Source organism: Zingiber officinale, chromosome 8A, assembly GCF_018446385.1.
Source record: "Zingiber officinale cultivar Zhangliang chromosome 8A, Zo_v1.1, whole genome shotgun sequence".
Classification (NCBI taxonomy): domain Eukaryota; kingdom Viridiplantae; phylum Streptophyta; class Magnoliopsida; order Zingiberales; family Zingiberaceae; genus Zingiber; species Zingiber officinale.
This window is the reverse complement of record NC_056000.1, coordinates 28,991,327-29,006,434: the sequence shown is the minus strand read 5'-3', so window position 1 is coordinate 29,006,434 and position 15,108 is coordinate 28,991,327. Positions and strand designations below refer to the sequence as shown.

Below are 15,108 nucleotides of genomic sequence, written 5' to 3'. Positions count from 1 at the left end.
CGGCGTTAAATATCGAGAACGAGCCGGCGTCTATAACGCTCCGGCGGAAGACCGTCGAGCTCGGAGGTAAATATCGATAGACGAGCCGGTGTCTATAAGCGTCCGGCGGAAGACCGTCGAGCTCCGGCGTTAAAAATCGAGACGAGCCGGCGTCAAGCGTCCGGCGGAAGACCGTCGAGCTCCGGCGTTAAATATCGAGGGACGAGTCGGCATAAAGCGTCCGGCGGAAGACCGTCGAGCTCCGGCGTTAAATATCGAGAGACGAGCCGGTCTATAAACGTCAGCGGAAGACCGTCGAGCTCCGGCGTTAAATATCGAGAGCCGCGTCTATAGCCGTCGGCGGAAGACCGTCGAGCTCCGGCGTTAAAAATCGAGACGAGCCGGCGTCTATAAGCGTTCGGCGGAAGACCGTCGAGCTCCGGCGTTAAAATCGAGAGACGAGCCGGCGTCTATAAGCGTCCGGGGAAGACCGTCAAGCTCCGGCGTTAAAAATCGAGAGCGAGCGGATAAATGTCGGCGGAAGACCGTCGAGCTCCGGCGTTAAATATCGAGAGAGGAGGCTAAAGTCCGAGCGGAAGACCGTCGAGCTCCGACGTTAAAAATCGAGAGACGAGCCGGCGTCTATAAACGTCCGAGCGGAAGACCGTCGAGCTCCGACGTTAAATATCGAGAGACGAGCCGGCGTCTATAAACGTCCGAGCGGATAGACATCCACGTGATACATTTCGGCGGTAAGAGCCGACCGACGACAGAGCCTGTTCTTTAAGGCCAACATACGACCGAGCGGCTCGCTTAGCAAAAATAAATGGAAAACCCCTTTGAGGTAAGGTGCAAAGCAAAAGATGGTTAATAGGAATTAAAGAGGTGAGCATGTGAACGAGTGACGTTCGCGCGCCGAGCGGCTACGCAGTCGCATGGAGAAAGACGTTTTTTGAAGACAATCGGCTTGAGTCCATGTTAGAGTATGAAGCCGAGCGGAGGAGTTTTAAAGAACACTAAACATGACGAAAGAGAAATTTCTTGCCAAAACAAAAGTTGCAGGAACGGAAAGATGATCTATTTACGCCAAACGCTGGGCAAACAAAAGAAGTTACAGCAAAAATGAGTTTTGCCGAACGGCGAAGATACAAAAAAGTTGATAAAAAAACACTCCTCACGCATCAAAGTCAAAAAGAGCATCAGGAATGGTGCCCATTACGGTAGCCAGATCCTCTGGGGGGATGGTCAGCTCGGCGGGAAGGTGGCCTTTGGTCTTCAAGTAATCCACCGCCGCCTTAATCGCCTCTTCGAAAGTGAGGGAAATCTTGTCGGTGAATTTCTCTCCGAAGTCGTCCGAGCGGACGAATGCCTTCCTCACTTCGTCATAGCGAGCCGACTCCCCCTCCTGATACTCTTTGAGCGCGGCTCGGGAAGCATCGTTGGCGGCATGGAGATCCTTCAAGTCTTCCTCAAATTTAAGAAGATCGGCCGAGCGGCCCTCCTTCTCGGTGCCCAGAAGGGCATCCAGATCCTTGATGCGTTGCTCTAGCCCTCTGATCTCCACCTTCATTAGGTCCATGTCATCGATGGCCTTGCGCTTCCGAGTGGTCGCCTTCTTGATCTCTTTATCCCGTTGTTTGACCACAGCTTCAAGCCGAGCGACCTCGCTCGACAGATCGGAAGTTCGTCTCCGTTCGGCTTCCAAAAGCTTTTTGCTTTTCTCCAAAGCAGCCGTGGATTGCCCTTGGTTTGCCTCCGAAAGTTTGAGTTTTTTCATTTCTTCCTCCAGCTCAGCCAGTCGATTGCACGTGATTCTACAATGAAGTTAATATAAAGAAGCTAAAATAAAAATATCGATAAAAGCGAAGATGGTCAGGCTTCTTGGTGATGTACTTGCCCCTAAGTAGGTGAACAGAAGCGACACGAGCACCCTCCCAAACTTTGGCGAGCGGACCGGTGAGGGTGATCTGCTGTTCGGGAACAGATGGTCGATCGGCGGCCAGTAAGTATTCCTCCGAGGGAAATCTGAGGACAGTTTTTATCACCCTCCGGCCGCTCGAGTCATCTTGAGACGCAGCAGCATGACCAGAGGACTCGCCGATCGGGACCGGACGGTCGCCCAGTCGCCTAAGACGACATAGAGTCTGAGTGGTGGAAGGTTGAGCCTCAGCGATGGTCGGCGGCAAGTCAAGCTGAGTCGGAGTGTGCTCCGAGGAGACCGCCTCAAAAACCACATGAGCATCATCGCTCCGCTCGGAAAGCTGCTCCCCTGGTGGAGGCTGTTGATCGGCTTGCTCTAGCCGACGGCGTTTACGAGTCACCAAGGGCGCCTCGTCAGCCGATCGGCCCTCCTCCTCGGCCTGGACAGATGTGATATGGGCCGCGGCCTCGTCAGTGGAGACGCGGGCGGCCGAAGCCTCGGGAGCAACTTGAGTTCCCTCGCTCCCTTCAGTTGTTGAGCCGGCCAGAACCAAACCCCGTTCGGCTGCCTCTTTGTCCTTCACCGCCTCAATATTGGCGGCTTTCAGCTTGAGCTTTTCGGTTGCCTTTGCACGCCACATAACTTCAGCTGCAGAAACAAAGAATAAATCAGTTAGAACAAAAGAAAAAGGGGAGATAAGAATCGCTTACTCATGCTACAAGGCAGATCGGCTTGGATGGGGGACAAGCCGAATATATACATCACTCCAGGAAGGAGCAACTTGTCGATATCGTAACGTTGGCCGACCAGCTGGTTGGCCGCATGAAGATACGCCGGATGGCTCTTGAATTTGCCAAGACCCGGTTGGTTCGGCACCGCCGTCTGCCACTTCGTTCGAAAGGCCGGCCGTTCGGGAAGACGCATAAAAAAGAAATGCTCCTTCCAATGCTTATTGGAGCTTGGCATGTTGGTAAATAGGACGAAACCCGACCTAAATTGAAATATGAAGGTCCCCCACTCGGATTGTTTTGGGTAGAAGAAATAGTGGAAGATTTGGGGGTCCAAGGGGATATCATTCAACTTGAAAAGGACTATCACCCCGCTCAGCAACCTAATCGAGTTCGGGACTAATTGGCCGAGCGGGAGGCGAAAGTGGTTGCATATTTGGATGATGAACGGATGTGGAGGAAAGCGCAGCCCAACCAAAAATTGATCACGGAAGAAGCAAATAGTGCCGGACGGCGGATCATTAGGCCGATCGGAAGGAGTGGCTACAACTATTTCGTGGTCGGCCGGAATTTCATAAGTCCGAATAAGACGCAATGCGTCTTCTTCATCGAATCGGCTCTCCATAGTCGTATACCAGAGACCAGGAGCGCTGACTGTAAGCGTAGAAGTACTCGCCATGGCCGAAACAGAAGAGATATTGACAGAAAAACTAAAGGAAAATGCCAACAGAATGAAAAAGCAAGTAATACAGGAGGTGGGGAGCTGAAAAGGAGGGCTTACGGGTGCTAGAAAGATCGAGGAAAGGAAGAAGATGGCGAGCGCACCAAACAGGCAGGGAATGAGGATCGCCGGAGCAGAGAGAGCAGCGTGAGGGCGAAGTCGATGAAACAAGAAGGCGGCGTAGAGAATTGGCCGCGAGATTTATAACGTTAGCGTCGAACGGTCGTGGCCGTCCGATTCAGGTCACAAAGAACGAGGTCATCATCCAGCCATTCATTTCAAACGGCTGCTGTCCCATCGGAGGTAACGCCACCGCCATACGCTGACAAGAGCAGGGTCACCACGTGTCAGCAGGACACAGGTCGCATTTAATGAATGCACCTTACCGTGCGCGACGCACGTGATTGGCAGTAAGGGAAAGGATTTGATAGGAATTTCAAGGGAATACAAGGCACGAGCGAGGCACCGCTGACCGAATGTGCATCTCTATGCCTAGCCGAGCGGACTAGTATAGCGGCCGTTATCCAGTCAGATCGGCAGTCCAGTCTGTCAGACTTCGCCTCCCTCGACTAGACTTGAGGGGGGGGGGCAAGTGATCCGGCGGTTAGAACAGGGGACCCTCATTCTGAGGGGTCAATGCCACGCGGGAGTCAAAAGGCCAGGTGACCGATCGGAGAAGGAGGGGCCGACCTCCCGGCCGGCCTACCGGTGAATAGCCGATGGCAAAAGTCGCCCCGACAGAAGTCGGGGTTCTGACGTTCAATTGAACAGTAGCAAAGAGCCGAGCGGAAGGCCTAAGAGAAGGTGACACTGCTAAACAGTCCCTACATGGCACCCTACCGAAAATATCCCTAGCATATCGATGCCAACGGCAGGCCGGACGGGATGTGAGTGGACTCCCCATCCAGCCGGCTTGCCGGACGCCCTGGCCTGTGATCGGTAGAGAGGGACAAGAACATCTTATGACAGCTGTCAAGTCCTATGGCTAGGCCATGCTCCAAGTCTGACAACGAGGTGTTTTGTTGTCCCATCGAAGACGTGCTTGGACTGTAGCAGTATGGCGTTAGGTAAGCTTTCTGACAGACATATACCGAGGTATGGGCTGTAGACACGTATGCGCCTCGGTGGATGTGTAGGAGCTCTTTCACCGCTCTATATAAAGAGCCTCATACTTCGCCGTAGGTACGCGTGGGACACCTTTGGAGCCACTTTTTTCACTACTTGCTTGCCTGACTTGAGCGTCGGAGGGTCGCCGCCGGGAACCCCTTCCCGGCCCGACTTCTGTGCAGGTTCGCCGGAGGTTCGTGCAACCAGTCGAAGATCCACGTCAGCAGCCGGGGAGCGCCACGTGTCCAGCGTCCGTTGATTCAGCATTCGAACAGGATCAATATATATATATATATATATATATATATATATATATATATATATATATATATATATATTATAATCATTAATTGAATTCATAAATAGTAATTAATCAATACATAAATTTATATATGCATTATGTTGTACACTATTAATGATATTAATAAAACATTAATGTGCAAATATTTGATTTCGTTTAATTCTCATCAATTAAAGATTCTAAATGTCCTTAATATATCTATTAATTTTAACATAATAATATTTACATTCATTATAAATAATAATTATTAGTATATATAAATGAGTTATATTTGATTAGTAATTTTGAAGTTACTTTAGTTTTAATATTTTTTTAAAATTTTAAGATCAATTATTTAGTAGATAATAATAATTATCTAACATGTTTCACCGAAATTTGATTAAGATGTTAAAAAAATTGAGAAGGGGTGGTGATGACTAAAAGGAACTCTTGTATATTTAAGTTTGATTTATTTATGATTGAGCCGAGCTCGAGCATTATTTATCGAATATATTCATCGCTCATGACTTTATTCGAACTTTTATCGAGCCTAAACGAGGTTAATAAATATAAATTATAAATTTAAATATTCATTAAAAACTAAATTATATATTTAGATAAAATTATAATATTCTTATTAAAATTTATAATTTTATTCTAATAAATAAATTTAATATATTTGTCTATATTTTTCATAAGTAGAGTGTAAAATCTATAAATTCAATATCAAAATTATTATTATTTTTATTTAAAAGTTAATTCATAAGCTTAACGTACGTATTCACGAGCTAACAAGCCGAGTATTGTGAAGTTTGAGCTTGATTTGTTTATCTTAACGGGCTCAAATGAGCTTTTATCGAATCGATTTTCGAATAGCTCACGAGCAGCTTGGTTCATTTATACCCCTATAAAAAAATAGATATCAATGCCTCGTGGTTATTATATGGGTAAAGTAGAGAAAAATCCCTAATTACAATTACAACTTTACATGTAGTCCCCAATCATAAAAAAATTTGTTTCCACTCCCTTCATTCAAAGTATTACTTGTTTCAACTCCCTCATGCAAATATTGTTACCTAAATTGCCCCTCAGATTTTTTAGGTATAAAAAGTCTAAAAATAAATATAATTTCGGTTAAATTCAGCACTTTACACTAGAATCTAATACTTTATACTATAATCGACTATATTTTTCTATCAAAATTAACCCTCATATTTTTTTCGGTACAAATAGTCTAAAAATGAGTATAATTCCTATTAAATTCAGCACATTAAACTAGAGTTGAGTATATTTTCTATTAAATTTTGCACGACTTTTTTCTGCTTAATATAATTCCTCATAAATTAAACATCATTTACTATTTAAAGAAAATCTAGTATATTTTTCATCTAATTGAGTATCATTTTAAAAAAATATAGTATATTTTTCATCCAATTAAGGTGAAAAAGAAATCGAATTTAAGAGTAATTATACTACTTTTTGGATTTTTTATACCTAAAAGTATCATGGATAATTAAATAAATATGTTTAATTAGAGAGTGAAAATAAAAATTTTTATAGATAAAAATTACATGTAAAAATTTATTTATCAATAGGATTGCATATCAATTTTCTCCTATTATATATTTTACATCATGATATCTAGAATGTTGGATTACTTGTACATTTCAACACGCGATTGCTACGTAACTACCTAAGGTAAGGAGCCTAGGAAGGGGCGATGGTGTCAGCCTTTTCCCTCAATTTTTTAATGTAAAAAATATAGGAGTATACAAAATGGAAGATAATGAATGAGAGATAGCGACACAGCTGTCCATCCCTCAGCGTAAAATATATATCTTTTATCCCGTAGTTAAAATTCTTGATTCCATCCCTCACGAACGTGACGCAAACCTATATATGTTCCTTCTCGCTTTTGTTCTATATATATAATCACGTATATTTTTTCTGTTCTTTAAAATGTTTTCTAGCTAACGGTGTTTCTTTGTTCGGTATATAATCACGTATCTTTTCGCGTGTAATATCACCAGGGCATCTTAACTGTTCTTGATGCCCTAAGCATAGCAATAACTTTATCTTGCTATTACTTCTTTATTAGTAAAATTAAAAAATAAAAAATATTTTATGTTAACTAATTCGAGAGTAATAAATTAAATTATTATAATACTATTAATATCATTTTAATTACTACTTTTAAAAATATTATTAATTAATTTTAACTTTGACACAACAGTAAAAATTATTATTATGTGACTTAGATGTAATATATTTAAGTAGTAGATATAGGTACTACATACAATAAACTCTTTTCTAGGATCATATATTGGCAAGACCTTCGTGAATCAAGCTGTCTTTTTATTAATTTTAACTTCGATAAATTATAAATTAAATTTATTTAGTCAAAAATATTTAGTTAATAAACATTGATGGTAAATTATTAAAAAAATGTGCATAATAATTTGTTGCAAGGATACAATAATAACAGTATAAAAATGATAATAGAGAAAAAAAAGAAAGAAAATAAAATTTAGAGAGAAATAATAGTGTAATATTAAATATATTTTTGACTTTTCAAAGTATTTTTATAAAAAAAATATCAATTAAGTATAACCAATAAGTATTTTTAATTTATTTACCAAGCTTAATTTTTAGTATTAAATTAAATTTTTATCAGTAAAAAATTAAAAATTATGATTCAAGTTTTAATAAAAAAAATTATCAATCAAATTTGACTTTAAAATTTAAAAATTAAAATTATCAATCAAATCTAACACAGGTAAAAAAATAAAAACAATTAAATTTAACTTTACTTTATAAAAAATAAAAAATTATTAGTTAAATCTAAAAAATTAAAAATTATTGATCAACTATAATTTGGCTAATAAAAAATTAAAATTATAAATAAAAATAAATATTAACTAAAATTTATTCTAACCATAATTTAAAATATTTAATATCAAAACTAATATATTTTTAAATTAATATATATATAATTTGGTGAGCCCTAATATAATAGGTATTAAGGGCTAGGCATAGGCTTTAATAGCCTATGCCCTGAGCCGACCTTAATTATCACTTACTTTTTAAAATTTAGCAATCTATTACAACGGAAATATTATATTGCACGGCTTATTTGAGCACCCGTGAACATCTAATATTAATTTTTTTTAGAGATTTGGAATTTAGGATTTAGAGATTGGGATATAATATTCATCCCTCTCTATTACAATATTTTAATTTAATTTTGAATTTATCATTTCCCTGTATATAAATAGATTTAAAGAATTTCAAATTCATAAAATTTTATAATCTATGACCATGGTAGGCTTTAATAGATTTTTCCGCTATAGTACTCCCTGTATGTATTTTATATTTATATGTTAAATTTATGTTTTCTCTTTTTCCTTCCCTCTATGTCGAAGATCTAAAAATTATTAAAACGACTACTATATTTTCACGTCTTACTTCTTATGAGAAATATAAGTCTATATATCTCCTCACTGGATCTTGTTCCTTGACTGAATGATGTGATCTATCTAATTAGTCACGGAACGATAAGGTTATTTGACTAAGCATTCCAATTTGGTTTTGCCAATTCACGTAGAACCAAACTTTTGACATTATAACCAATTCCACGAACATGACCCAAACCCTACGTTACGTACGGTGGAAAATATGCACCGAAGGAACTTGATTTCTTCAATTCAAGTAGAAATTGTTGACCTCGATTACTGTGACAGAGGATCCGAACTGTCAAACAAACAATTCTATACAATGAAAAAAAAAAGATGAACGAGATTTGATGGAACAATTTTGAGTAAATACCTAAAATAAGATATCATAACCAATTGTAGATGTCTTCATGGTCCGTTTTCAAATTATATAAAAATAGATAAATCATATGATCAACTTATAATCGGCCGCTAAATATTATTTCTAAATACACTGTTTCACCAAAATGTAATTAAGATGTATAAAAAAAGAAAGAATACTAATTTTAGAAGGAAAAAGCATAGAGGTATGGTGATGACTGAAAATAATTGAAGTCCACTGCTGACCATTATCGTTCATGCGCATGCGATTATTAGTTGTAAAGACAAACATAGTCCACAATCCTTACATGGTCCCTCCATGATCTCTAATTTCTGGAAGATTGTGGTCATTCCTTACAGATGTACCTATAAAAAATTCCGTCCACCTTTAATTATTTGACGGGCATCTATGAGTTAATCTCGTAAAATGAATATAATCATATTTTGCTATCATCAAAATCGTGACCATATTCCTTGCAATGTAATAACCATTGTCATACATAATCTATGACATTAATGATTGAAAGGCTAAAATTTAAATTCATTTTTCTCTAATCTTTAATATTTTGTAAGAATAAAAATTGAAGAACCTACTAATTAGTATTAATCCAATTAAATATTATTCGTCGATCAAAATTGTCCAAATCCATAAATCTTATGCCCATGTCCAAATCCATAATATTTTCTTTTGACTTTTATTTGTCAATCAAAGCTGCTTAAATCTTATGTCCATATCCATAAATCTTCCAAGTCAAAATTGGTGTTAAAAAAAAAAAGAGAAGTGAACAATATATTAATCAATCGATCTTAAATAAGAACATTGAAAATGAGTATATATTTTTTTAAAAAAATTACAACCCTTTTATATAATAAAGATAAATATGTCCAAAAATAAATACATAAATAAATCCCAAAACAATAATAATAATATGATTTTCTATATAATTTATCCTCTCCTTCCCTAAAAAGTAACTGAATCATTAGAATTGGATAACTTATCATTTTTAATTAGTCTTCTTTAGTTACATTGCAATCTAAAAATGTAATTTATCTACTAATTAATTATAATTAATCAATTATATTGTTTTTAGAGTCAAAGTTGCGGGTGATAGAGGTGGGCACCACCCACGGATAAATACTTTAGTCATTTTGCATGTAAACAAATTTCTCGTGTACCTAATTTTTATAATATACAAATCAAGTAGTATGTTCCTGAAGTACCTCTCATTTATTTTTGATAGGGATGTAATTGAATCGAGTCGAGTCGAACTTTTGAATATTTGAACTTGACTCGTTTATAATCGAACCGAGCTCGAGCTTTATTTAACGAATATATTTATGACTCACGAGCTTATTTGAGTTTTTATCGAGCTTAATAAATATAAATTATAAATTTAAATATTCATTAAAAACTAAACTATATATTTTAAAAAAATTATAATATTCTTATTAAAATTTATAATTTTCATGAGTAGAATGTAAAATTTATAAATTCAATATCAAAATTATTATTTTTTTTATTTAAAAATTGATTCATGAGCTTAACGAATATGTTCACGAGTTAACGAACCGAATATTGTGAAGCTTGAGCTTGGTTTATTTATTTTAACGAGTCTAATTAAACAAGCTCAAACGAGCTTTTATCGAATCTAGTTTCAAATAGCTCACGAAGAGCTTGGCTCATTTACACTCCTAATTTTTCATGTCATCAATTAGCTCTATGTAAAAATAATTAATAGTAACTCTGAATCATTTAAAATTAAAGAAATCATGAAAACCTCCTCAATATAATTATATTCATATATTCAAATTCAATAGTTTCTTTCACGAAATAATCATAAGATTTTTTTTATATTTTTATTCTATCCATTTAAAAATGTACTAATCTCAAACATATGAAGAATATTTTTAAAAATATATTAATTTTGATATAAAGTAATTCGGATAAATTGAAAAAAAAGGAGCAGTTTCAAATAAATTGAAAGAGGAGTATTTAAAGAATGTGCTATGTGTTTTGGACATTACGAAAGTTAGATACATGAGAAATCTTGAATTTTTCTTACTAAATTCAGTAAAATGCCAAATATTTTTCAAGCAGAAACATATTTATATATTATAATATATATTCTACCTTAATTTATAAATATTTTATTTATTCTTTTATAGACAATGCTTATTCATCTAAAATATATAGAGCCAGTTGGCATTTTGACCAAGTCTATGTTTTTTTTTTTTTTTTTGATGTTTCTGTGCTCTAAATTTCCTTGATGTATTTATTATTTGTGACGTATTTATACAATATGATCGTCCACCTCCACTTCTCTATAAATACCCACTCTCTTCTGCATTCAATTCCATCATCTCTCCTTCCACCCCTCTCCTTCCTAGTAAACAAACCAATGCCTATCCCCGAATCTAACCAAATGCCGTTGCTGGTCGTCTGCCTCCTTTTCGCCGGAATGGCGGCCGCCGCGGCCCAGAACTGCGGCTGCTCTGCCAACCTCTGCTGCAGCAGATTTGGCTACTGCGGCACCGGCGACGACTACTGCGGCACCGGATGCCAGCAGGGCCCCTGTTACTCCTCCCCGAACAACGGCGTTTCCGTCGCTGGCATCGTGACGCAGAGCTTCTTCGACGGCATCATCAACCAGGCAGCCAGAAGCTGCGCCGGCAGGAGGTTCTACACCCGCAGCGCTTTCCTGACCGCCGCCGGCTACTACTCCCAGTTCGGCCGCACCGGTTCAGCCGCCGACTCCCGGCGCGAGATCGCCGCTTTCTTCGCCCACGTCACGCACGAGACCGGACGTGAGTTTGCTGTTAATTAATTTTCATATTAAATCTCTCCATTTCTGGATGATGATCGGAATGTTGTCCTCTGCTCCTTGCGGTCGGTAGACTTCTGCTACATCGAAGAGATCAACGGCGCGTCGCAAAACTACTGCGACACGAGCCGCACTGATTGGCCGTGCGTCTCCGGCCGCAACTACTACGGCCGCGGCCCCCTCCAACTGACCTGGAACTACAACTACGGCGCCGCCGGCCAGGCGATCGGCTTCGACGGCCTCCGTGCGCCGGAGACAGTGGCAAACAACGCCGTCATCTCCTTCAGGACCGCTCTCTGGTTCTGGATGAACAACTGCCACAACAGCATCACCTCCGGCCAAGGGTTCGGCGCCACCATCCGAGCGATCAACGGTGCCCTGGAGTGCAACGGCCGCAACACGGCGACGGTCAACGCTCGCGTCGGCTACTACAGGGATTACTGCCGTCAGCTCGGCGTTGACCCCGGTAATAATCTCACTTGCTGAGCACAGCTAGTCGATCACTGCGATAATAAATGATCCGGCAAAGACTGAAACTAGTAAGCAATAAACTGTCGATTGTGTTGACATAAACTATGTATTTCACTTCTAAAATAAAAATAAATGTGCTTCGAAGTGAATTATTTTATTTTCGGAGTAAAGCTATTAATGAGTCTGACATCTAAATTTGGCCTTGACAAATCTACATTTATTTTTAAAAAGAAAGCAAGACAAATGAAAAGAGTGATTTTTATTTCCGTTAATGTTAAAATAAGCACTTCATTTTAAAAATATATTAAAAAAACACTTCATATCGTAAAAACACTTTTGTTTAACTAGTAATTTTAGTTGGAGTAGCTTTAAGAAAACTGATCCAACACGGAGTTATCAGAGCAACTTTGACAAAAATTATTCCCACGCTAGTCAAAGCTATTCTAAGTCATTTTGATTAACTATTCTATATTTCTAACTGTTTTGATAAAAATACTTTATCCTATAACAGTCTGGATTAAAATTATTTTAATCATATTTGATCAATTTTGATTAAGTTGGATCAATTTTAATTATGTTATAGTAATTTAGTTATTATTTTAACAATTTTGATCAATATAAAATAATTTTAAATATGATTATTTGATAATCTTTAGTATATTTAAATTATCAAAAACTTTCATTGTCATAAGTGTTTGACCAATGTAAGTACGAAATTTTGACACTGGTAATTCTAGAAGAAAATTTAAACTGTACGTTACCATCGAAAACGCATATGAACCGGATTCGATGAGACATAATTGAAAAGCATAATTGTCATGAGTTCTTAGGACATCCATAATGATATTAATGTTTTAAGTATTAATATCGACATGGACATTTTTTAGGTAGTATTAACATGTTCAAATTTTTAAACACGTTAATGTTACATATTCATTAAAAAAATATAAAAACATACATTAACACTTTCATGCGTTCAGATGCTTTTATTGGATCAATCCATCTGCTGGATCGATCCAGCTAAATAACAACTAATCCAGTACTTTTCTCCACTCAAAACTCCAAAATCCTTTCCCTTTGTTTTCCATGAACCTTAGTCAACATTTGAATAGTCAACGCGCCGCCGCAGCGCAACGTCCACCGTCTCTGCTCGATAAATTCCACTATCTTTGCGCATTTCCATCCTCTCTTCTTCCACTTTCGCCGAAAGGCTCTCCCCGAATCTAACCCTAAACTTGCGGCGGACTCCTCGTCGGGATCATGACGGCGGGCGGCCAAAACTGCAGCTGCTCCGCCGACCCCGGCTGCAGCCACTTTGGCTAGTGTGGCACCAGTGACGACTACCGCAGCACCGGGTGCCAGGAGGGGCCTGCAGGAAATGAGATTTGACATAAATAAAATATAATAATAAACCTGTTGATGATTTTAATTTGTTTATAAAGGAATAATTTATAAATATATTATATGACTCTGTACAGAATAATAAAGACAGAAAATATTATAAGATTTCATCAACTCATAAATTAATAAATAAAAAAATAATTAATAGGTTCATAATTTTATTTTAACGTAATCATAGTGAATAATTCTCTTTTATCCCTTGACAAAGTGATCTATTGAGTTTATTGTTGAAATATTATTTTGATAATAATTTAGTAAAGATAGTAGTAATTTAATCCTCTGTAAAATATAATAAACCGATAATTATTGAGTCGTCACACACTCTCTACTAAAATGAAAATTAATTTCCCTATATTTTGTAAGAGCATGAAAAATTAGATTTATTGTGAGATATGTTGCTCCAATATTATCATACCAAATTTTTAATATAATATTTAATACAAAATAAAGTTCAAAGAGAAATGATTGAAATTAAATAATTTCAAACATTGTATTTGATATATCTGTATATTCTGTCTCAATGCTAGAAGGATATATTATAGGTTATTTTTTTGAATTCCATGAGATAAGATTTAGTCCAACAAATATTACATATCTATTAGTAGAGCGTTTGTCTTCAGAAGAGTTTGCTCAATCTGCATCACTATAGCCATGTAAATCTCGAGACAATTGACGATATAAAAGAAGAAATATAGAATAGTATCTTTGAGATAACGAAGTATTTTTTTCATACATTTCCAATTTTGTTTAATGGAAGTATGAATGAACTGACAAACACAATTTACTGCAAAAGTAATATCAGGGCATGTGATAGTGATATCTGTAAGACCGTTAGATTCGATAGAGGGGGGGTGAATATCGATTCGAAAATCTCGAGTTAAAACGCAGCGGAAAAGTAAGGAAGTAAAGAAATGAACACGGTTGATTTTTACTTCGTTCGGAGCCTGTGACGACTCCTACTCGAAGGCCCGTACTCCTTGAGTACCTTCGTTGGGCAATTCACTAGCAATTCGGATAATTACAGTTTACGTACAAATATTGCTAATGAAAAGAAAGAAAACAAAGCTAACCGACAAACAATGAATTAAAAAGAGAGCCGGAGTGAGTCGTCGGAGCTTTGTGAACGTTTGTTGGAGCGCAGAGCAGCAGAGTGATTGGACTCAGAGTTCTCAGAAGACTGATGTGTTGAAGCTCCTGCCTGGGGCTTCTTTTATATGCTGCTCCGGGCGCCTGGATCCCTTCCGGGCGCCTGGAATGTGACGTAACACTCCCAACCAGCATGCTCCAAGTGTCAACGTCGTCCTGGGGATAAAACTTGCCTCCGGGCGCCTGGAGCCATTCCGGGCGCCCGGACCTCACTGTTCCCTACCGCAAAACAGTCCGAGGCAAATAATAAAACCTGACAGTTTGTTAGCACATTTTATAAGTTTAACATCAAAAGTATGACTTAGATTCCGTCTTTCCGAGACCGGAATCTAGTCACGATCTCGACTTAGATATCCGAAATGGATCTAAGCCGGATCGACGCCTAATGTTCCCTTCCCGGGAACGCGTCCTCGCAGTCACTCCCCTCCAGTGACTTACCTCACTTACCTGCCAGACGTCCGGTCAGCCCGTCGACCCGTCTGGACTTCTTGCCAAGCGTCCGGTCAGCCCGTCGACCCGCTTGGACTTCTCGCCAGCTATCCGGTCAGCCCGTCGACCTAGCTGGACTTCTCGCCAAGCGTCCGGTCAGCCCGTCGACCCGCTTGGACTTCTCGCCAGCTATCCGGTCAGCCCGTCGACCTAGCTGGACTTTTCCTGCACACTTGATCAAAGTGTCAGACAACAACACAACTAACTTAACCTATTTGTCATTCATCAAAA

At 38.4% G+C, this 15,108-nt stretch overlaps 1 protein-coding gene across 1 annotated transcript; it reads left to right on the top strand.

Moving 5' to 3' along the window:
• The first annotated feature begins 10,896 nt into the window (after positions 1-10,896).
• LOC122008226 (endochitinase EP3-like) lies at positions 10,897-11,998 on the top strand. The gene is made up of 2 exons (XM_042563872.1): positions 10,897-11,353; positions 11,444-11,998. Exons 1-2 carry the CDS (start codon positions 10,948-10,950, stop codon positions 11,854-11,856), a joined length of 819 nt encoding a protein of 272 aa, XP_042419806.1. The 5' UTR covers positions 10,897-10,947; the 3' UTR covers positions 11,857-11,998.
• The last annotated feature ends 3,110 nt before the right edge of the window (positions 11,999-15,108 follow it).

What these genes read in the sequence shown, in the direction of transcription:
- LOC122008226 (XM_042563872.1), top strand. Translation starts at nt 10,948, where the DNA reads ATGCCTATCCCCGAATCTAACCAAATGCCGTTGCTGGTCGTCTGCCTC. An exon ending in CGTCACGCACGAGACCGGAC is followed by an intron (nt 11,354 to 11,443) that starts GTGAGTTTGCTG and finishes TGCGGTCGGTAG; the next exon opens with ACTTCTGCTACATCGAAGAG.